The 23,611-nt window shown below is 46.5% G+C and overlaps 1 protein-coding gene across 1 annotated transcript; it reads left to right on the top strand.

Annotated features, from left to right (window-relative positions):
• Positions 1-1,029: 1,029 nt before the first annotated feature.
• Positions 1,030-23,346, top strand: arid4a (AT-rich interaction domain 4A). The gene is made up of 25 exons (XM_022766140.1): positions 1,030-1,065; positions 2,086-2,136; positions 5,914-6,024; positions 7,611-7,676; positions 7,948-8,038; positions 8,635-8,714; positions 8,886-8,983; positions 9,275-9,407; positions 9,573-9,652; positions 9,758-9,834; positions 10,088-10,269; positions 10,353-10,425; positions 12,132-12,226; positions 12,786-12,883; positions 13,581-13,818; positions 14,587-14,798; positions 16,103-16,264; positions 16,498-16,579; positions 17,721-17,922; positions 18,050-18,112; positions 18,200-19,834; positions 20,335-20,439; positions 20,822-20,950; positions 21,592-21,738; positions 22,508-23,346. Exons 2-25 carry the CDS (start codon positions 2,131-2,133, stop codon positions 22,609-22,611), a joined length of 4,269 nt encoding a protein of 1,422 aa, XP_022621861.1. The 5' UTR covers positions 1,030-1,065; positions 2,086-2,130; the 3' UTR covers positions 22,612-23,346.
• Positions 23,347-23,611: the final 265 nt, after the last annotated feature.

Genomic DNA, 23,611 nt, shown 5'->3' with positions numbered 1-23,611 from the left:
TGTTCCCGCCCCTTCCCAGTCTTTACAAACGGCGCCACAAACACCGACTGTGTTCAGCTCAAACCGCCGTTTGTTTCCGGGATTCTCCGGTAACAGTCTGTTTTACCGTCCTAACCGCCGTCCTCGTGCTCCAGTTCAGCCCGTTCACTGAATGTTTGTGCGGTAAAGAAAAACAACGTTTGTTGTGGAGCCGTGTTCAACACGATCCCTGATACGTGACGTCTCACGTATGGGAACCGCATCGCCAAACTACATCTTAAAGAGTGTCCACTTAAGGTTTACAGCGGTCACCTGCGAGTTATTGATGGTGTCGAACAAAAATTATGGCCTTAAACAAAGTCACAATAATACTTCTAGTCTTCGGCGGACATGTCACGCAACAAGCAACACGGATATAAATAGAAATTAAACTTTAGTACACTGTTTGACCTCTCTTTCCGGTTATTTCGAGCCAGTAGCATTGACATTGTAGGCGGTGGCATTAAATGCGAATCTTTGTATCTGTTTAGATTTGGGGTAATTTAACTGATGCTTTGTGAGCAGATATACTGGGAGTTCCGGTGGTTTTCAAATTGTATTAAGTTATTTTCTATCACTTACACAGTCGCATCGATAAACATGGAAATATTAACTCTGGCGATTTTTGAACGGAGTTTTGTGGTCAAATCTCCAGCACGTATGGGGCAGGGCTTCCTACACTGTCCGTACAGACAAGGAAGCCCGCTCAGCCAATGGCGACGCGCCGCTGTTGGGAACAAAACGCACGAGGCCAATTGTGATCTCCAGTGGCGGGTTTTTCTTTTGAACTCGTTTCTGATTGGACCACTACCCAGCCGATGCCGTCATTTCCCTCGTGGCGCCGCGTTCGTATCGACCAGTGGCGACACCAGAAGAGGTATGTCCTATTAAAATCGTGGAATCGCTCGACCAATCGCATTTCTTCGTTGGGACTACCGCTGTCACCGCAGCCAATCGCGGGTCGGGAAACAGAGCTCGGGCTCAACAGCTTGTTGTTCGTGAATCGCTTTGCAGCCCGAGAGAGGGGAAGCAGCCGCGGCCGCGTATGTAAGTATAAAAACCTCAGTATTCTGCCCCGAACCAAACTAAAACTTTTAACGAGTGAAATTATCGGTACATCAGGGACAGGAAGCCGGGTGGATGTCACCAGGAGGTTTCCAGTCAGTCGCTGTTGTACCAAGCGGGCTGTGGATTGAATGGCAGCGGCAGTCGGCTTGTTTTTGCAGTGAAGAAATGTGAAGCTCCGGCGCCTTTGTGGAACAGACATTTATTAAATAAATAAATCCACAACAGTTTTTGTTCCGTCGACTGTCACAGATTCTCGTTTGGTTTGATAGAAACTTAGTTTATCCTCCAATCGGGCGCTAATGTTGTCGCTGGCCGAGCCCGCTCCGCTGTTAGCAGACGGTTTAAATCGCCATATGATCCACAAACTAGCTAGTTGAGTCGCTAGTTAGCCAACTAGCTAAATTTAGCTCCGGACCGGAGAGTGAAGACCCCGCTCGCTCCTCCGTTCTCCTTGCGGCAAATGGTCGTTGTTTGGATTTTGTTCGGGTTGGGACTCGGTTGAGTAGCGGTGACCGGGACTCTCCCCCCCCGGCAGCTGGTTGATAGCAGGCGGTTTCGGGGGAGGAGGGGTAAAGTTAGCCGAGCTAGCTGAGCTGACATGGCGAGCTGTGATGGCGACGTGACTCAGAGGAGCTGGGAGCGGAGCGGGAAGGAGCGCTCCGGCTCGTCCTGATCCGCTGCCGCCCTGTGCCCCTTCACCGACCCGCCGTAACCTCCAACCCGCTGGAACTGGCGGCTCCATGTTCAGTCCAAGTAACTGTTGTTAGCCGAGTTAGTGTGAGCTGTTGGTGCCACATATTTGATCTGATCCGGGCATAGAGGGGGTGGGAGGGGGGCTGCAACGAGCCACACAAGAATGCCTGAGCTAACATAAGTGAGAGGCTAGTTGGTTAGCTTAGCATTATTTTACAACCTCAGGACAGTTTGACACTGCCCCTGTCTGTCCTCTGTTGTTCCGCCAACTTTAACCACAGGTCCCGTCCTGTTTGTGTCTTTCAGAGATCCACAGTCTTTCGAGCTGGACTCCCTCAAATAGCCGTAAAGATGAAGGTGAGTGATTGACCTGCGACACAAACTGAAGATAATGTTCCCACTCTGAGCTCCATGTCTACGCACTATCCAGCTGGAACCAGCTCCTGATCAGTTAAACTGGGCTCTGATGGCCGTGTACTGGTGTCTTTCCAGTTAAGAGCCTCGTCTCTGTCCAGTTTACTTCCAGCTTGTTTTATCATTTTACATCGGAGGCGTCTGGGTTGATGATCACATTGGTGTCACAGTAATGAGCCACTGTTTTCATCAAAGTACACCATGTCCATTATTCTAAATAAGGCTCAGACAATCAGCCGATGAATCTGTGTGTCAGCTGTTGATGAAAGATTAATGGTTTTAGACACTTTTCAAGCATAAATGTCAAATGTGTGCCTGTCCCATTCTCACAGCTGAGCGTTTGATGCTTGTTTTTATTCATGACAGTAAATTAGTATCTTTGGTCAGATAAAACAAGCAATTTGAATATTTCATCTTGGGCTTTTTCACTATTTTCTGACATTTTATAGACAAAAAAATTTACAAGGAAGTCATCTGCAGATTAATTGATATTGAAAATAATTATTAGCTCCATCCCTAATCCTCAAAGACACATATGTCTTGCCACTACTAGATATATTCATTCCCTCTGCTGTACAACAAGAGAGCATCTTGATAATTTCTGAAGGGTTCAGCTGCATCCCAAGACTCAGACAAAGACAGTTAATGAAAGCACGTCACTTATCTGGTTGCATCTTAGTTTCAGTTCAGGTCTCACGATGCACCTTGTGAAACTGATAAAATGATCCTTCACAGTGTAGCAGAGGAAAGATGGTGTGTTGAACTAGCAGCCACATTACTCAGTTTCGTTTGTGTTTATTTTTGAGGAAAACAGCAGCTTATTTATTTATGTGACTGAGATGCAGTTATTACCACAGAAGTCTTAAATGTAAAAGTGATTATTGAACAAACTGGGACTGCATCCAGCTCACGCCATAACTAGTTAAACAAACATAACAAGCTCCTGTGCAGACTGATGGAGACTCCAACAGCACTCATTAATCTGCCCTGAAGGAAACAAATATAAACAGACAGGCCCATTCATCTGGAGAATCAGACTGGGTTCAGTTTAGTTAAACTCTGTCCAGCTTATACCTCAGCATCAGTTTGACTCACTGAGCCGCCGTAAACAGACACATCAATACTCAGATAAGGTAAAAGAAAACTGTACCTGGGTCGTTACACTGCTTTTCCACACAGTGTCAGATTCAGCAAAACACTTCCAGTGTCTGAACCCTCCAAAGTAAAGGTCGGGAGAAATATTACTGCTTCCAGACTTCAGTGATATGTGTGTTATTTACTCTTCTCTCTGAGTTGCTGAACTCATCACGTGATAATAACCTGATGACTAAATAAGAACACAGAACCAGAGACGCGTGACAGCAGACAGAATATTATCAGGATCAGTACTGACTCCATGGGTCTGAGTTTCTCTGGTGACCAAATGAAGCATAACACCCGCAGCTTCACGTTGACTACAGAGTGATGTCACCAGAAGGTCGCTGACATCAGGAATGAAGGGCAATCCTATTGGCTGTTCGGTGGTCAGAAATAATTGTTGAACCTATTTAGCCCTTTATTTATCTTTTTGTTCAATTTCCTGTTTTGTCTCTGAACGCCTGTTCACTGTTGCTGGTTCTTGTAAACACAAGTAAAAGTCTCGGTCCTGGTTCAAACAGCATATATGAGGGGATCATGTGACCTGACACCACTACGTCCACCACAGATACCGCATTCAAAAACAGACCATCTGTAACTAACTAACTAAGATTTAGTACTTCAAGCTCACGGTGTTGTAGCAGCACATTAGCCTGATGCTTCTGTGGCAAAACATTTAAGCTCTGATGTTTAACTTGTGTGATGATGCAGTTTGTTAAGTCATTTACATGATTTGAAGTTTCCACAAACGATCACTGAACCTCCTGGTTTCTGGCTGAACTGCAACAGCAGGGCCAGACCAATAAAAACGAGTGTCACTGACTGACTGAGTGACAGAGTTGAGTCACTAGGTTAATCCATTCGTCGGCTGGTCGAGTGTTGGTGTTTCCCCATTGGCCATTTCTCTTTCAAAATGAATCGGCACAGACAGTTTCTATTCGGGGGCGTTCACAGCTGCAGTGTTGACAAATTTAGAGAATCTTTTTTTTTTTTTTTTTGCACAAAAGCACCTTGTAACAAATCTAGAGACTTTCTGGACAAACCATATCTATTCGAGTCTCAAGTGCTGTGGATTTTAATAAAACAACTTCACCACTACTACGTTTCCGTTTTAAAACGCATCTCTTTTGCTACGTTTTCGCCTCCCGTCCACACTCCTCTGAAGACTTTTGGAAATGCTGCTGGACCTGTTTTATTTTGAAAGCTCTGGGCTTGTGTTGTAATCTGGACGGACAGAAACTGAGACCTTTGGAAACGATGATGTAGACACCCATGGTCTCTCCTGATTGGCTCTCATCAGCCTGGACTACCATTGGTGAATACAACATGATGATGAATTACAGTGTTACTGACCTTGTTGTCTTTGCAGCTGTTGTTCACTTACATTCTCTATTTTAACGCTACAACTGTCTTTGCTGTTCCTCTACTGCAGAGTAGACACTCTACTTCCTGTTTACACTGGCTCGCACATGCTCAGTGTAGGTGAATGGTCATATGTATGTGCGTGTTTTCAGGTGTTAGTCTGAAAGGAGATAGTTTGCGTTTGAAAACGCTGTTTTAAAATAAAATCGTAGTGGTGTGGACGCAGCCTGAGACTGTAGTAGTAGTAAGTGTCCTTCTACTCTGGTTCAGGTGAAAGTGGTCACATGTCTCCACAGTGGGACATGTTCGCACGGATAGGAAATTAAATGACAAGTATCAGAGTTGGGACTAAATTCATCAGTAACCGGGTCACAGTCGGGTTTTCTCCACTGATCTGACGACTTAAACATGAACCAGAAACCTGCTCTCTACAGGAGAAGGCTGATTTCTCGCTCACGTCCAAGAGAAGAGATGCAAAACAATTCAACTGAAACTGACTCTTGAGTTACAAGTTTTTCAAAGTCTAAAATCCTGAAATGAAAAGTTTTATTTCTAAACACAGGAGGAGGATAGTTTGGTCTCGTGATCTCTAACTGAACGATATCCGGTGCGTTCATCGTCCCCTTTAGACCAGGTCTGACTTCACCTTTCAACATGTCGGTCGCTCAGGTGTGTTTATGTTCAGCTGCCTTAGTTCGATTGTTGATTCGATCCTGCAACTGAAACACCTCAGGTCTCAGTGACGACTTCAGACTGTCGCTACAACCATTAATTGATCAGTCAATCAACAAGGAATCAATCTGAAACTATTGTAATAATGAACTTTTTCTGGTTCCAGTTCGTCAGATGTGATGATTTGAATCATGGTGAACTGAACGTCTCAAGGGTTTGGACTGTTGTTGACCAACACATCACATCCGCCATTTTACAGACAAAACACTTCTAATCAGAGTTATTGATGAAAGCTTAAATATGAATCAGACCACACTGTTGGAGATGGAGGAGACATCAGCAGCGTTAGCCTGTCTGCTGTTGTGAAGCTAATGATAGCTGCTAACTATGATACAATGACTAAAGAGACAGAGACAAGCTCATTGCAGAAAGACAGCAGCTTCAGTGTGTGTGTATGTGTGTGTGTGTGTGTGTATCTTGATGTTACTGATGTATGTGTATCCTGATGTTACTGATGTGTGTGTGTGTGTGTGTGTGTGTGTGTTTCAGGCAGCAGATGAGCCTGCCTACCTGACAGTGGGGACGGATGTCAGTGCCAAGTACAGAGGAGCCTTCTGCGAGGCCAAGATCAAGACCGTGAAGCGCATGGTGAAGGTCAAGGTAAGACCCACAGGAACCAGGTTCACCCGCAGACAGGAAGTCCACGTTCAGACCCGAGCAGGTCGTCTGAATCCTCTGTCACATAAACAACAAAGTGCGTCTGATCTCTGTTCCCTGCGTGTCTGGAACAGCTGCAGTGTGATTTATTTTGCTCTGTTTAAAAAAAAAAAAAAAACCCTGACTCAGACTCTGAGTCCACAGCAGACCTGAGACGTCAGTGATGTGTGATCTCGACTGAAGCGTCCAGTCGTGGAGTGCACACTGACCCGAAGTCTGGACCAGCGTGTCCGTCTTCATCAGACACTTCCTGCTCAGAAACAGTCGACCAGTCTTCACAAGGACTACGCAGTCAGAAAACTGAAGTTGTTTCTATTATCATCGATGTTACACACAGAAACTCTTTTTTTTTTTTCTCTAAATACTTCAACACCCATGAGCCTCAGCTGCTGTTGCCATGGAGAAGAAGCCAGTCAGAGCAGGTGATGCAGCGACGTTATTCCTGAATTCAACCACAACCACGATTTCAGCTGCAGTTTTAAAGTCAGCATCATCACCATCATCTTCTTCTTTCTCCCGCCATGTTAAAATGGATCAGTGTGGGCGGAGCCTGAGCTGACCGTCACCAGCTGGTGGCATGTCCTGTCCAGACATGAGACATGTAACATGGCTGCCTCTCTCTGTTAGTCATTTATTTGAGCGATCAGTGTGGGCGGAGCCTCAGTTCGAGTCCAGGGATCAGTGTTTACGCCTGTCACTCAGGTACAGCCTGAATTTGTTGAGTGCAGAGCTCCTGCAACAGTTATCGCTTAATAACAATAATCATTAGTAGAGCTGAAACAATTTGTTTATTAATTGATTACTTAATCAAAAAAAAAATCTCTCTAGATAATTAGTTATTTACAAACTAAAGTGTGAAACAGTCTCAGGTTCTCAAGCTGCAGGAGTTTCTCTTTTTGTCATATTGTTCTGAACTGAATCTCTTCAGGTTTTCACCTCACTGGAGTATTTCTCCACATCTCTTTGACTTTTTATAAACCAACCGTTTATTAATGTTGATTAATTGATAATGAAAATATTAGTTAGTGGCTGATCATTAGTTATACTTCGGTGTCGAACACTGATCGTGGAGGTGAAGGCTGCTGACGTCCTGATTGGCTGTCGGGGAGCAGTGATGATGCTGAGAAAAGGTTTTGCTCAATGACCTGATGATGTCACGTGATGTCACATCTTCTCTTGGCTATCTGACCAATCCTCAGCTGTGACCCGTCAGTTAGTCGTTTCTGAATGAAGTGAGAAAAAATAGCGCCAGCTCTGGGTGAAGTGTTGGAGGGAAGGAAGTGTTTTAAAATATTTAATTTAGACGTGTGAAGGAAAGTTTTATTTTGACAGCAGGAAGTCCGAAGGAAGCCGGACAGCTCGAGTTAAAGTCAGTGTTGGTTAGTCGTGTGTTTCACTACATCCTGAAGTGATGAGCTGTGAATCTCTCACTCTGTAAACTGGAATACTGACTCTCTCTCTCTGTCTCTCTCTCTGTCTCTCTCTCTCTCTCTCTGTCTCCGTCTGTCGCTCGCTCTCTCTCTCTCCAGGTGACTCTAAAAGGTGAAAGCACGTCCCAGGTGGTGCAGGACGACCAGGTGAAAGGACCTCTGAGGGTAAGATGATGATGATGAGTGTCTGTGTTCAGGTTTGACTGATATGACAGGTGATCTGTGCCTCCTCGTGAATTCAGTTCATACGGAAATTTAAAGAAAGAAAACTGAATGTGACACATTGTGTTAAATCGTGTGTGTGTGTGTGTGTGTGAAGACTGTTGTTGTTGTTGTTGTTGTTGTGTGTTTTTAAAATTTTCCTCATCATTATGGAGTAAACATGTTCTGAGTAAAAAGAAAACGTGTCGTGAGCCTGACGCTGTGATTGGTTCAGGTGGGCTCCACTGTGGAGGTGAAGACCAACGAGGGTTTATCCAGCGAGGCCGTCATCAGTAAGCTGACAGACGCCAGTCTCTACACTGTGGGTGAGTGTCTGCTGATTGGTCCATACTCACCACTGAGTGTGTGTGTATTACATCATATCTGTACTAACGTGGTGAACATGTTAAACATTATACCTGCTGCACGTATGCATGTTAGCATTGTCATTTTGAGCATGTTAGCATGCTGTTAGCATGTAGCTCAAAGCATCGCTGAATCTGATTGGCTTTAACAAAATCTGCTGTCTGTAGACGTCGTGTTGTGATTGGTTGTCTGTGGACGTGTTGTGATTGGCTGTCTGTAGACGTCGTGTTGTGATTGGCTGTCTGTGGGCGTGTTGTGATTGGCTGTCTGTGGACGTCGTGTTGTGATTGGCTGTCTGTGGACGTGTTGTGATTGGCTGTCTGTGGGCGTGTTGTGATTGGCTGTCTGTGGACGTCGTGTTGTGATTGGCTGTCTGTGGACGTGGTGTGATTGGCTGTCGGGGAGGAATGATGATGCTGAGAAAAGGTTTCGCTCAATGAGCTGATGATGTCATGTGATGTCACATCTTCTCTTGGCTGTCTGACCAATCCCCTGCCAGTTGACCTTCACACTGATTGTTGGACTGTGATAACTGGAGTGTGTTTGTGTGTTTCAGTGTTTGATGATGGAGATGAGAAGACTCTCCGTCGTACGTCTCTGTGTCTGAAGGGAGAGAGACATTTTGCAGAGAGTGAGGTGAGTCACACACACGGAGAGAGGGACTACTTGTCTGTACTACCACTGCTATTTGTACTGCCTGTATCCTTCCACCAGAAAGTCTTTCAACTTAACAAATATCTAAAGTCGTCTCAATGTAAGACCATAAAGATTAAAATATACGTGTTCATCATGCTCTGTCGCTCTCAGACTTTGGACCAGCTGCCGTTGACAAACCCGGAGCATTTCGGCACGCCGGTCATGGGCAAGAAGTCAAACCGTGGTGGACGGCGTTCCTCCCAGGCTGTGTGAGTTTCATGTATTTAAACTCTGCTTACATGCAACACACACAACACGTGTACAAGCAAAACTAATTCCACCAGGGAAGAGTATATGAAATGTTTGTACGTATACAGTGATACGTTCACACCCTGTCGGGAGAGATGGTGGTTTTCAACCCTTCGTTAAATGTTGAAAGTGGAACCTAATTAAATTGAAGGGATTTCTCTCTCTCTCTCTCTCTCTCTGTCCTCTCTCTCTCTCTTTCTGTCTCTCTCTCTCTCTCTCTCTCTCTCTCTCTCTCTCTCTCTCTCTCTCAGGGCTGATGAGGAGAACGAGTCTTCGTCCAGTGAGGATGAGGAGGAGGACAGGAGGAGGCTGAACGACGAGCTGCTGGGGAAGGTCTGCAGCATCGAGGATGAGGAGGAGCCCAGCAGCTGGTACCTGGCTCTGGTAAACACACACACACACACACACACACACACACACACACACACACACACACACACACACACACACACACACACACACACACACACACACACACACACACACCCACCCCTCCACCTGTCTGTCACATGACCACGCTCTGACTGCAGGTGTGTGTCTGTCCTGCAGGTGGTGTCTCCGAGCTGTAACGATGAGCTGGTGGTGAAGAAGGATCAGTGTCTGGTCAGATCGTTCAGCGACTCAAAGTTGTGAGTTTGTTTCTATTATTATTGATCTGTGATCAGAAGCTTTGACAGTTTGATCAGAAACTGATCAACTCGCTCTCACCCTCCTCCTCCTGATTCATCCCACAGCCACACGGTGGCGAGGAGACACGTCCACGCCGTCAACTCCATCAGCATCGCCAGGTCCGAGTTCTCCAGCAGGAGAGGTGAGGCACTACAAACCCCCACAATGCAACAGGCCACTGACTCACAGCCAGAGCTCTTTTTTTCTTTTTCTCTTAAAACTTTTCAACTGCTGCTTCTCCTCTGTTTTTGACCTCCACCTCCTTTTACTCCTCACCCCCCCCTTTTGTCATCTTCCTCTTACTCTTCCTCCCTCTTTTCTTTCTCCTCTTCTCATTCCTCCTCCTTCTTCTTCTTTACTCCTCCCTGCCTATCTTCCCTCTCCTCCTCCTGCAGGTTTTGAAGCAGCCCAGATGTTCCTGAGGAGCAGGGAGGTTCCAGATGTGTGGAAGATGGACATGAGTCAGATCCTGGACTCGTCCTCCAGCGACGATGAGGACGATGAAGAGGAGAAGGAGAGTGACGAAGAGGAGGAGGACGAAGACGAGAAGAAAAAGAAGAAGCTCATAAAGGAGGAGGTGAGGGTGTGATGAGAGAGGCTGCTGTGTGAGGACGTCCTGCTGGGGGGGGCAGATCCTAACCCACCTGTGTTTGTGTTCAGCCGGAGGAGGAGCCGGACCCGGAGGAGAGGGACCACTTCCTGCAGCAGCTCTACAAGTTCATGGAGGACAGAGGTGAGTCGGCTGCGGGCCTCAGACTGGGTTTAGAGTTACAGACACTAAATAACTATGTTTTTAAAAACAGTTAAAATGATGATTATAGTTTATTGATTCATTTTTCCCAATTCAATAAAACTGTTAACGATGGAAACTACAGCAACAGAGAGAAAAAAAACAATATATTTTAATATAAGATTATCATCATGATTGATCAATTAAAATACAACAAACGATTATCCACAAGCATTAATGAAAATCAAACCAACGATAAAATAATAAAAGGAAATTTTACATGTTATTTGCTCTCAAAATTTCTGCATCATGGATGGAATTAACCACAACGTATTCTCCTTAATCAAAGAAGAGAAACAGATTCTATTATTGTAAAACATCATTTTAGATCATATTTGTCTTGGGTATGAATGAGATTCATGCTGTAAATTGTTCCTGTAACCTGGTGTGTTATTAAAAATGTTAATGTTTACATTAGGAAGGGACCCAAAGGAAATTATTTCCTTTTCCATTAAACATGACAACAGTGTAGACAGAGTGTGTGAACAGCTGCACACGGCGTCTTCTTCACATCCTGCACGTAGCGTTGCTTTAGTCCAGCTCTTGAAATGCAGCCGCTCATCTGTCCGTAGCTGCGTCTGCCATGTTGTCTCTCGCAAATCATGTGACCTGATCTGGTTGTGCGAGACGGAAGGCTGGTGACGGAGGTTACAGCTACAGACATGAAGTCTTTTACAGTCTTACATACTTCAGTGAGTATAGACCCATGTCTGGATTTTATGAGTCGATATTGGATTATTCAGGTGAAGATCAATTTGAATCTGAGAATCAATTTTTTTTCAGCCCTTATTGTTGACGTTAAAAACAATGAGAGCGTGGAGCAGCTCCCTGAGCAGCGGAGTACAAAAGAAAGACGGCAATATTTGTTTAAAGTGATCCATTTAAAATGAATCTGTTTCTCAATTTGGAGACTCATCATGACTCATTATGTAAACGAGGCAGACACATTCCACTCGTACGAAGCGACACAGAGTTTGGCCACGGGAAGGTTTGGGTGTGTCGTCGTCGAGTTGTTTCATGAGACGTATCATCAGAACAAATGTCCCATCGTCGCTGGTGGGCGGCGACGTGTCGGACAGCTGGAATAACATTTACCCGAAGTTTGCGTGGTGAACCGGAGACGCTGAGTCGCTGTGACCTGTGTGACGGTGGCGGCAGTGATGGTGTGGTGGAGGTCAGCGTTGGGGGATGGATGTGATGAGCAATATCACGTTTCATGACGGTGTTTAGGACGGTGGTTCTTCAGCTCCTCATCGTGGCCCTCAGATTTATCCACCTGTGGAACCACTTCCTGTCCTACCTGAAGGGTTTTATAACAATAATAATAATAATAATAACTTTATTTATATAGCACCTTTTTAAAAACACAGTTCACAAAGTGCTTTGACAAATGAATCAGAAGCAGGACAGCGATAAGGTCGAGTTACAGAGACAAATAATGTGCTTCAATATAAACAAGGACAATTGGAGGGAGCAGATGCTGCATAAAAACGCACAGTAAAAGCAATAAAAGGGCAACACGGAGACGATAAACAGACGATTAAAAAGACAATAAAAAGTCTATAAAGATGAGTTTTAAGAAGTGATTTAAAAGAAGTTACTGATTCTGTTTGAATTGTTCCTTTTTAAAACTTCTGTCTGTTTATCAGGGACTCCCATCAACAAACCTCCAGTGTTGGGTTATAAAGACCTGAACCTCTTCAAGCTCTTCAGACTGGTCTATCACCTGGGAGGCTGCCACAAGGTGAGGCCTGTCCCCCTGTCTGTCCCCCTGTCTGTCCCCCTGTCTGTCCACCTGTCTGTCCACCTGTCTGTCTGCAGAGTGATTCGCTGAAGACACACTCAAACATTGACTCACATCCACTCCCTGCACATCGTGTATCTGTGATGTCACTGTTGATCTGAGCTGGTGATCAGTCCAACAGTTCAGGACGAGGAGTCAAAACAATTTATCGTCTCTCTTCACTGATGAACTGAGACACTGTGAGAGATTACATTGATCAATATGAGTTAATTAAAGGTCCATTATAGTATAAATGTAGATGTCCATGTGTCCTTTGATTATAAAGCAGGTCTGGGTTCTATATTAACACTGTGAAAGGTGTGATGATGCTGAGAAAGGTTTCGCATGCTGGACTGAAGTCCTGTGATGTCACTTCCTCTTGGCTGTCTGACCGCAGCTGATTACAGAGACAAACAGCTGGAGGTGATGTAGCTTTGAACTGACTGTCTCTTCTTCTGTGTGTGTGTGTGTGTGTGTGTGTGTGTGTGTGTGTGTGTGTGTGTGTGTGTGTGTGTTTTAGATCGAGTCGGGGACGGTGTGGAAGCAGGTCTACATGGATCTGGGGATCCCTGTCTTGAACTCTGCTGCGTCCTATAACGTTAAGACGGCCTACAGGAAGTAAGAGAACACAGCTGCTCACTCACATCACTTATTTTTTTTTATCAATAAGTGTTCACCTGAAGTCGATTGTTTCTGTTCATTACACGACTTCACTTCCTCAACCACTGCCACCAATTTCCATCAGTCGTCATGAGACGCCGTGACTGTGGTCCACAATAAGACTTTCTCTTTGTTTTACCTTATAAAGTTGTCATTTGTGTCAAGAGCTACACAGATTCAGAATCAGCACAACTTCAGCTATTTATATATGTCACTCAATAAAGAGTTCTGTACAGTATAAAAGTGGTTAATAGACCATAAAATTAAAACAAGAAACAGATAAATACAAGCTACAAACCATAAAAGAAGGAAAGAAAACTTCAACTCAGAATTTTGCACAGATCCAAACCTTCAGCTGCACCAACTCTCTGACTGGTCACATCCTTCTGTCTGTTCTGTCTCTGGAATAAACTGACAGCCAAGTGACGTGTCTGTAGACGTCGTTAAAGATGGCGCATGAGAATCGATCTATCGTTCAGTGACTCACGCAGATGAACAGGGGCTTGTTAAAAACAAAAGCTGATTCTCTAGTTTAAGATCGGGAAATAAAGCATGTCTCTGTCTCCGACCATCGCGGAGTCATGACGCTCTAAAGACGACGTGATATTTCCCGTCACTCTCCTGGTTTTCTGAGCCGTGTCCTCCGTGTCCTCAGGTACCTGTACGGGTTCGAGGAGTACTGCCGCTCCGCCTGCATCACCTTCAGGACCATCCATCACAACAACCCCCGCCCTCCCACCACACTGGCCAGTCAGAAGACGGCAGGGGTGGAGCTCAAAGAGCCCTCCACGCCGCAGGTGAAGGCGGAGCCAGTCGATGACAAGAGGGAAGAGGTGGAGTCGGAGAGTGAGAGCGAGAAGGAGGAGGTGAAGGAGAGACAGTCGTCACCGAGGGTGAGACATTTAAATAAAACACAAACTCATTTACAGCCTTTAACAACGTCCTGAGTGTTTCTCTAAATATTCATCAGAGGTTTGGAAATAAACATCTGGAGTTATTATTAATTATTAGTTTAACACTCACTCGTATAATGATCTGCTTCATTAGGACTGAGTTTTTATTGTATTTGATTGAAATTGATACTGAAGCATCAACACTGAAGAACCAACAGCTGCAGTTCCTCTAATGACCACTAGAGTCTGGCTCCAACAGTGAGTCAGTCCCCATAGACTCCCATGTTAAAATGTCCAACTTTACAGCAGAAATAAACATGTTTACAGCCTGGTACAAAAACTGTTTTGGCCTCTAGAACTAATTTCCTCCTTCATGACACCTGTTTATATAACTCACCTGTTTACATTTTATTAAGGACTAAAGTTACGGAGGATTGAGGGCGTGGCCTCTTTGAGTGACAGGTAGGTGAGCGTATACCTGCCACAAACCTCTCAGCTCCACACACGCCCCTCCTCTTTGTCCATTTTTGGATGAGCAGGAAGTTAGGGGGTGGTGTCAGACACTGCCAAAATAGCAACGGTAGAGCAGCTCACTCTGAGCTTCAGAAACCTGTGGGTGACGTCACAGAGGCGACGTCCATCTTTATTTACAGTCTCTGATCGCGAGTAGATTCTGAATCGACTCGACAGATTAAATACTGAGTTATAACTTTATAACTTCAGTCTCTAAACGAGCTGACCCTCCTGCTGCTGTCTGTCTCTCCTCAGGGGAGGAGGAGGTGTGTGGGGAGTCAGTTGAAGGTGGAGAGAGAGCCGTCCTCCAGACCAGAGAAAAGAGGAGGAGAGAACAGTGAGGAGCAGAGGGAAGTGAGGAGACGCAGCAACAGAAGAATGGACGACTCGGAGAAAGGCTCCGAGGAAGAGGAGGAGGACGAAGATGATGATGAGGAGGAGGAGGGAGAAAGGAGGAGAGGGGACAGGTGAGAGCGACACACACACACTAACAGTTGGAGCTGAATGTGTTTTTAGACTTTGACTTGATGTTCTGAGGTTCATGTACAACAGTGTCTGATGTCAGGACTCCACAAGCATCAGATCCTTCACCACAACAACAACAACAACAACAACAACAACAACAACAACTACTACTACTAATACCACACCACAGCTGAAACCAGCAGTTACTATTAATACGATCAATCAATGATCGTTTTGTCTCTAAAATGAAAAAAAACAGATTCAGTTTACATCGACGTCACATTAGAGGAGCGGGAACCTGCAGCTGTTATGATCTTTACTTTATCAGAATAGTTTCAGCTCCACAGTTTAGAAACTCTCAACATTAACAAGTAAAAGCATTTTTTTTTATTTTAAATGCCGGTAAACCTTCCGGTAAAAGACGAGTTATGTCTGAGAGAGCACACACACACACACACACACACACACACACACACACCACACACACACACACACACACTACATTCGCTGTGAAGACACATAATAAATTCCCTAACCTGATTCTAACTATTGCTGACCGATAAATCGTATTTTCATCGTCATTGCAAAAGAATATAAAGAACATGTGACTCAGTCCAGACTCGTGCTCACTGTAACAGGTGATAGCTCATTAAACTAAACAAAAACACACCTTTCTTTCTATCTTTCTGTTCCTGAGTTCTGCTCATTCTCTGGAGCAGTTTTCATCATCGTTTCTTTTCTTCTCCTTGAAAAATCAGCTCCAAACCTTCAGCTGCTCTAAATCTCTGACTGCTCACATCCTTCTGTTTTCTGTCACTGTGGAATAAACCTAAAACAACTTCTCTTCACTCTGATCTCAGAATAAAACAGTACTGCTCCCATTTAGTTTGGGTATTTAACAACTGACAGCCAAGCCTCTTAATCAGATACTCTGATTGGCCGTGACGGCACCCACTGGAGCCAATAGGAGTGTCTGATTCAGTGACGTGACTCTAGACGTCACTAAACACACAGACAGAAAGCAGCAATGTGCCAGACCAACCGTGAGACTGTCCAAATCGTATCTAACTTTACATATTAGGTTATAGACAGAAGACGGTGACACACATGGACAAACAGGGACTTGATGGAAAGAGCTGATTCTCTAGTTTAATGTGATAAAATTGCAGCTCTCTAACTCAAACTGAGGTGCAGTTATGGCGCCCTAAAGACGGCGTGATATTTGGGAGTGTAATCATAATTTGATCCTCTGTGGACTGACGTGTGTGTGTGTGTGTGTGTGTGTGTGTGTGTGTGTGTGTGTCAGGAGTGAGGATGAGGAGGATGGAGACTCTGTGACGGGGACGAAGGTGCGGGTGAAGTACGGCAAAGGAAAGACTCAGAAGATCTACGAGGCTCACATCAAGAAGACGGACATAGACAACGGAGAACAGTTCTACCTGGTCCACTACTACGGCTGGAACGTCAGGTCAGAACCTGTTCTGGTCCAAGAGTCTGAGTCACGGCTCCGACTGAGGACGGAGAGGAGGTGTCTGTGAAGAGCTCAGACTCGTCACCACACACCTCCTCCCTCTTCACAGGGTGAAGGCTTCGCTCTGTTGATGACCTCACTCCTGGTTCTGACTCTCGTCTGTTTGGGTAATACTTGTCCAGGTAGAGTTTGGGGCGGAGTCTGTCCTGACAGGTGTGTCTGCTCCACAGGTACGATGAATGGGTGAAGGCTGACAGGATCATCTGGCCCGCGGAGAAAGGAACAAAGAAGAGACAGAGGAAGAAGGTGAAGGTGAGATGTCACATCAAACTGTTTCCTGTGAGCTCAGTGGGTCACGTGACCCGTCGAAGGCCGGGTGTGATGATGCCCAGAAAGGTTTCGCATGCTGGACTGAAGTCCTGTGATGTCACTTCCTCTTGGCTGTCTGACCAGAGCCTGATGAGCTTCACTGTCCAATCAGGAGCAGGGAGGTGCAGGGTGGGGCGGGGTTAGTTTCACAGTTTGCACATGATTTCTCTGGTGTGATTGTCACTCAAGGTTTACTTCCTGTTTTCAGACGTTGGCGCTGTGACTGACGTCATGTTGGCGTGCAGATGTCTGTGGGGTTGTCGTCAATCGTGAAACGTGAAGTTTGGGGCAAATATTCTAGTTATAGCAACTTCATTGAAATTCACAACGCCGCCACAGTTTGACAAAAACTCAGTTTTCGTCGTGGTCTTAGGCAGATTCTGACCAAATCTGAGGTGGGTGTGGTCAACCTGTCAGGAGGAGTACAGGTGTAATAAGGTGGCGCTATGATCATATAAGTGAATATTGACATATCGATGTCGTCAGGCTGAAACTCAAGTTTGGACAATGTGTTCTGGAGTGATAAGAACTTCCTGTTTCATGGCGGACTTCTGGTTGGGTTCAGGATATGGCTCCAAGAGGTTTTTTTGTAAATCTGCATTTCTTACACATGGTTACCAATTTTCATACATCTAGGTGAAACGTACTGCGGGGGCTACTTTGATGAAATTTTGTAGGGGTCGCCCTCGAGCCATTTTGCCGCGCCCAATCTCAACACCAATGTAGACGTCTTCGGGCCGAGACTCTTATCAAACGTATAAAGTTTGGTGCAGTGTGGACAAGGTGTGCTGGAGTTATAAGAACTTCCTGTTTCATGGTGGAACATCCTGCCACAGGCCGGATGGTCACGGTCTTAATATTACAATGAGCAGATATGATGTTGATATGATTTTCTAGGAGAAGTTTGTAAATTCAATATGGCTGACTTCCTGTTAGGTTAGGGAGGGTGCAAGAGGCTTTTTTGTACGTCTTGGCAAGTTACCTGTGCCGACCGTTCAGTGCTCACGCCCTAAAAATAATAATGACGCTGTGAAGAACAGGAACTACAGTGAAACCCCGTCCTCACTGCCGTCTGTCTCCTCAGAACAAAGACGATGTGGAGAAGGACCGAGATGAAGAGAAGCCACCGGTGAAGCCGCCGGGAGCAAAGCGCGGTCGTCCTCAGATCAGAACCACGCCCACCAGCTCAGCCGGACGCAGCGTCTCCAAAACACCCAGCAACGAGGGACGGTCCAACGGCAAGAGCAGCAGGACGGAGACATCGTCCAACATGGCCAACGGAGACAGTAAGACACTGAAACTAAAGAATCAGCTGATACACATGTGATCTGGTGTGTGTGTGTGTGTGTGTGTGTGTGTGTGTGTGTGTGTGTGTGTGTCCTGTCTGTCCTCTGACGTGTCTCCTCTCTGCAGACACTCCTCGCAGGAGAACCAGGAGGACGTCGGGCATGTACGACTCAGACAGAGCGTCCATCGGTGAGAAAAACAACCGTCTTCTTCTACTTCCTGTTGTTGAACCAGTTTCATCATCAGTAACTGACCAATCCGTTCCTCTGCTTGCAGATGATTCTGGGAACTCGTCGGACGACAGCGAATCAGAAGACCCGCCTGATAAAAAGCCGTCGCCATGGCGAGGGAGGACTGAAGCCCCACCCTGTCAGGAGGAGGAGGAGGAGGAGGAGGAACAGCAGGAGGAGGGGGAGGAGGAGGAGGAGGAGGAGGAGGTTAAGGAGGTGAAGGAGGAGATGATGATGACGACGATGACAACGACAAGTGAGGTTACTAACGTTGCAACGCCTGCTGACGACTCTGTTGCCACGGCAACAACAGGTCAGCCTCCTGCCGCTGAACTGCCATGTCCCAGCATGCCTCAGGAGAAAGTGGACAAGGTGCTGAGCCAGTCAGAGAAGGAGGAGGCGGAGCAGGGGGAGGAGCCTGCAGAAGAGGCCACGGTGGCACCGGTTCACCTGGACAAGGAGAACAAAACGTCTCTTGGACAGGAAGTTCTCGCCAAGATGTCTCCCAGCAGGAAGTCTCCTCCCCCCGACAAGGTTAATAAAATGTCTCCTCCCCCCGCCGCCACAGACAAACTCAAAACGTCTCCTGAGAAGCAGCAGCAGGTGTCCTCCCCTCTACCTGCTGCAGAGGAGGAGGACAGGTGCACTCCTCTGTCCTCCCCCAGGGCCAAAGGTCGCAGGGCCAATGTCAGGGAGGCAGGCTCTGAAACTCCTCCCAGAATCCCCCTCTGTACTCCCAGCCCCACCACCAGCCCCTCCCACTCGACGGCGCTGTCGTCTCCTCCTCGCGGCGTCCTGAAGAGACAGGACGAGCCCATGGTGGTCCTCTGCTGCCTCCCCACTGAGCACCTCCCCCCTGAATGTCCCGCAGTGGACTCAGACACCGACTCCGCCACAGAGGAGGAGGAGGAGGCGGAGGAGGAGGCGGGGTTACCTGAGGAGAGGAGCAGCGTGGCGATCAAACGTAAAGCAGCAGAGCAGAGAGCAGCAGACAAAAAGCTCCGCCCCGACAAGAGACAGGAGGAGGCCGCCTCCCCCAAAACTCCCGCCCCTACACCCAAGACAGCAGCCGGAGCTTCACCTAAACCCGTCCCCTCACCGCTCCGCTCAGAGAGGAGGAGTGAGGGGGTGGTGAAGACGGAGGACTGGCCCCGTCCAGCAGAGGAGGTGCAGAGGGAGGTGTCAGAGGAACGTCTGGCAGGTGGAGCCATGAAGGAGCCAGAGGTGCGTGCTCAGACGCCTCCCCTCGCTCCAGAGGCCCCAGGCCCCTCCCCCGCTGAGGAGCTGGAGCCGCAGATCGGCCCTGAGGCGCTGGTCTGCCACGAGGTGGACCTGGATGACCCCGACGAGAAGGAGAAGCCCGTCTCCTCCTCAGAGCACCTCCTCCTGATGATGAGGGAGCAGCAACAAGCTCCACCCCCGCTGCCCCACCTTCTCCATGCCTCCCTCCCTTCCCCCCACACCCCTCACCTCCCACAGACTCAGGTCAGGCCTTTCCTCCCGGCCGCCGCTCCCAGCTCCACCCCCTGCCCCGAGGAGCTCCACCCAGCCCGGAGCACCACCGAGGAGGAGAGAGGAGCAGCGAGGGGGGCGCAGGAGGGAGACTCCAGCCCAGGGTTTGATGGCAGCGCCTCCTCCTCCACTACCTCCCTGCTGTCGCTGCAGGAGAACAAGGACAGAGGTGAGACCACAGACTGTATGAGGTGTGAACAGTGTCACAGGTAACAGACTGATATGAGTGAATGTGACTGAGTCAGTCAGATATTAATCGGAAGAACTGAATGAAGTTTAATATCAGCAGCAAAACAATACACAAGCTCCGCCCCCCAAATTCACAGACGCACACTGCCGTATTTCTTTTCTGGTCACCAAGCCGTTAGTGTCGTTGCCTTGGCAGAATCCAGAGCGCCTTCCTTCTCACAGCTGAAGCCAAATAAACTTAAATTTAAATAATACAAAATGTCAACAAACAGACAACATGGACACAAACGCAACAGAGTAGTTGTTTACATTGTTTGTAGCTAAGCTAACAAGGAAGCTAACGTTACCTGGCATAGCCTCTGCGAGTCACCTGGTCTCCTGTGGGTCACGCTGACTCATCAGACTCCTCAGCCTGGTTGGTTTGTTGTTGTTGTTGTTGTGAGAGAGGGAGAGTCACCTGTGTGAACTTTGACCCCTCAGGTCAGAAGAGGGTGATGGACTGTAACTCCAGCCCGTCGGCCAAGAAACAGAAACGCAACCAGAAACGACCGAGCACGCCGGGGAAGGTGGAGAAGAACGGAGCAGGTGAGCTGACGGCGTGTGATGTCAGAGATGATGTCACTAACGGGTCACACACAGGGGATGGACACAGTTCAGGATCATTTACACAACAGAAGTGTGTGAATTTGATCCTGACACTGCAATCAACAGCAGTTGACAAAACAAAGCTCAAGGTCCACTTACTGTTGTGGAGCTTTTGACTGCATCACATGGTCATCTTTAACAGATGACAGAAATTTGCTCAGTTGTCATGAAACCTAACGTTTGATTATTGTGATGGCTCTCGTCTGTGTTGACTTTAATGAAGCAAGTGATTTTTTTTAAATGTCATCTTCACTGATTCTGAATCAGTTGAAGCTGAAGTCTGGTTCATGCTCCGCCCACACTTCCTGTCTCTTCGCCGCAGGTCACAGCAGCGACAGTGAGGACCAGTCTCGTCTGTCGTCCCTGTCCAAGTCTCAGAAGTCTCGTTGTCCTGGTTTGTCGTCTCCGTCTCCCTCCCCTCAGCGCACGTACAAGTGGACCTTCCAGCTCGGTAACGCAACAGAAAATTAACCAGCAGCTGTTTGATAATTGTTTTTGTTTACGTCATAATTGAAGCAAAAATGTCAAAACGTACCTGGTTCCAGCTTCTGAACTGTGAGAGGTTCATGTTTTTTTTTTTTTTTGCCCATATACGACAGTGACATGTCTTTGGTGTCGCCCTGGACTCTTGGACTCAGAGCGTCTTCACGTGTGAAAGTCTTAAATTGCAGCAGATTCAGTTTCCTAAAAAAAAAAAAAGTTATAAAATGTTTGGTCAGCGCTGTTCCATTCATATGTGAATCTGTTTTCTGCTTCTTATCTGCATCGTGTTTAATAATTAATACTTAAATTATTAGATCTTTTTCTTAAACAGCTGGAAAGTGCTGTAAACATAAATTTGTGGACTTTGTAAATGTTGCTGAATTCTGTGTGTGAACCTCCAGAACAATTCATTCTAAAATAATCAGCAGATGAATCAATAGTGAAACTGACTGAGCTGCAGTTTAAAGTGAGTGTGAAGGATGTTTACAGTCATCTACCTGCGAGGTGGCAGAGATGTGTTGGTCTGAATGGGGTGAGACAGAATTATGAATGAAGAAGTAACAGCTTCCTCCTCCTCCTCCTCCTCCTCCTCCTCCTCTTCCTCCTCAGATGAGTTGGACAGCATGTCAAGCACAGAGAGGATCTCCTTCCTGCAGGACAAGCTGCAGGAGATCAGGAAGTACTACATGACCCTGAAGTCAGAGGTCGCCTCCATCGACAGACGCAGGAAGAGGCTAAAAAAGAAGGAGAGAGAAGGTAGGAGCAGCAAAGAGCATGCTGGGAAATGTTTGGTTTTATTATTTTAATAATGTGGAGATTCAGTTGGACTCAGTAGCTGAAGTAACTGAAGAATTTTCAGATCTGAGTTGGTTCATATTTTTGCAGTTGAAAGGTGTTGATTACACAGCTGGTTTGATCAGTAAGTCACCTGTGATGTCACTGACTCACCTTTAGTTTCCACAATCTAGTTTCAGTTCACCTGTTCACCGTCTGCGTCTCCAAAATGTTCGTACAGGGGTCAGAATTTCTGTGCAGGTGAGTGGCGTCCGGTTTATTTTTATAGACCCGCACGCTCACTTCCTTCTGCTCAACCCCGCCCCCCTTCAGACACACGATGGGTATAGGCTCCGCCCACTCTAGTACGTTTATATTTTAAAACGGGTTTCCTCCGTCCACACGACGCCAGAGTTTCAAGCCACTAAAACTGAGACATTCACAAACTCTGCTGGACCTGTTTTATTTTGAAAACTCTGGGGTTGTGTTGTAGTCTGGACGGACAGAAACTGAACTGATGCAGGCTCGGAGAGAACAGCGTCATCTCCCTGTAGCTGACATTACAACACTTCATCTGACCTCATCTCTAAATTAAACAGCAGTTTAAATCCACAGCGAACTGTCAGGACTTCCTGTGGTGTGTCTGGACTTCCTGTGGCGTGTCACAGATGTCACACAGCTAACATGAAAAGGGGAAGAAGTTATTTAGTTATTAGCACGTGGTGAAATGTTTCTTAAATCTTTGTTTCAGTGTCGAACACAACGGCGTCGACCTCGTCAGGCTCCTCAGACACAGGTATGAGTCCGTCCTCGGCCTCGCCCACTCAGAACACCGTTGCTGTGGAGTGCAGGTGATGACACGCCCACCCAGGCCCCGCCCGCTCACTTCCTCCTGCTCAACCCCGCCCCCTTCGGCCACAGACTCCGCCTACTCAGCTAGCTCTGAGGGCACGACGGGGATAAATGTAAAAACCCTTCAGGTGAGAGTTCAACGACCGCAGCAGTGGCTGATGGGAATGCTGTCACTCCTTCAAATATGGCCGTGTGGGAGGGGAGGGAGTCTGCTCCCACCTGACTGCAGCTCCACCCCCTCACCTATGGACTTAACTCCTGTTCAAGGAGACAAATGTGACGGAAAAATCAGCTCGCCGTCTGTTCAGCCACCACAGAGCACTTCTCTATCGCCTTCCTTCTTTCCTTCCTTCCTTCCTTCCTTGGTGCGTCCTCAGTACTGCTCAGCATCTCCGAATTTCAAAATAATGTGACAAGATATTATGGGGGGGGGTTAGAGTATTCCTGCAGGGTAGAACAGATTCCTGAAGCAGCACAGCTCATTATGCAAATTATTTTGTTTCTTTTTTTTTTTTTTAAGAAAACAGAAAATATTATTTAAAGAAAAAAAAAAGTTTCCCAACTTCCTGCTGTGAGTGTCTCTGGTCTTTTTTATATGAAATCAGAGCTTTTATTTTGGTAAAAACAAACAAACAAAAAATTCCAAAAAGTTTCTGACGTCACAGCGGGAGAGAAAACAAAATGTCTTTTTTGTTTTTGTGTAAAATAATTAAAATGAAGTTTTTGATTTGTGTGAGTGTGTGTATATGTGTGTGTGTGCATATGTGTGTGTGTGTGTCTGAGTGTGTGTATATGTATGTGTGTGTGTGTGTGGGTTCTGTATGGAAGATCATTACTGCCAGAAAAATAAAAAATCGATAGATGTAGAAATGATAAAAGTAAAAATACACGTGGTCAAATGACTTCTCATGATTGTGATTTAAAGGCCTCGACTTGATGGAATTTCAACATTTTAATTTCAGAATATTGACAAACAGAATTCTGATGTAGTACCTGATCATTT

The sequence above is a fragment of the Seriola dumerili genome, unplaced genomic scaffold (assembly GCF_002260705.1).
Source record: "Seriola dumerili isolate Sdu_G_001 unplaced genomic scaffold, Sdu_1.0 BDQW01000811.1, whole genome shotgun sequence".
NCBI lineage: Eukaryota > Metazoa > Chordata > Actinopteri > Carangiformes > Carangidae > Seriola > Seriola dumerili.
Note: the sequence above shows the minus strand (reverse complement) of the source record. Positions and strands in the feature narration are given on the sequence as shown.

Excerpts from the sequence above, each read along its gene's own strand:
- arid4a (XM_022766140.1), top strand. Across the intron at positions 13,819-14,586 it reads AGAGACAGTCGTCACCGAGG|GGGAGGAGGAGGTGTGTGGG; the intron begins GTGAGACATTTA and ends GTCTCTCCTCAG. Across the intron at positions 16,580-17,720 it reads GACAGAGGAAGAAGGTGAAG|AACAAAGACGATGTGGAGAA; the intron begins GTGAGATGTCAC and ends CTGTCTCCTCAG.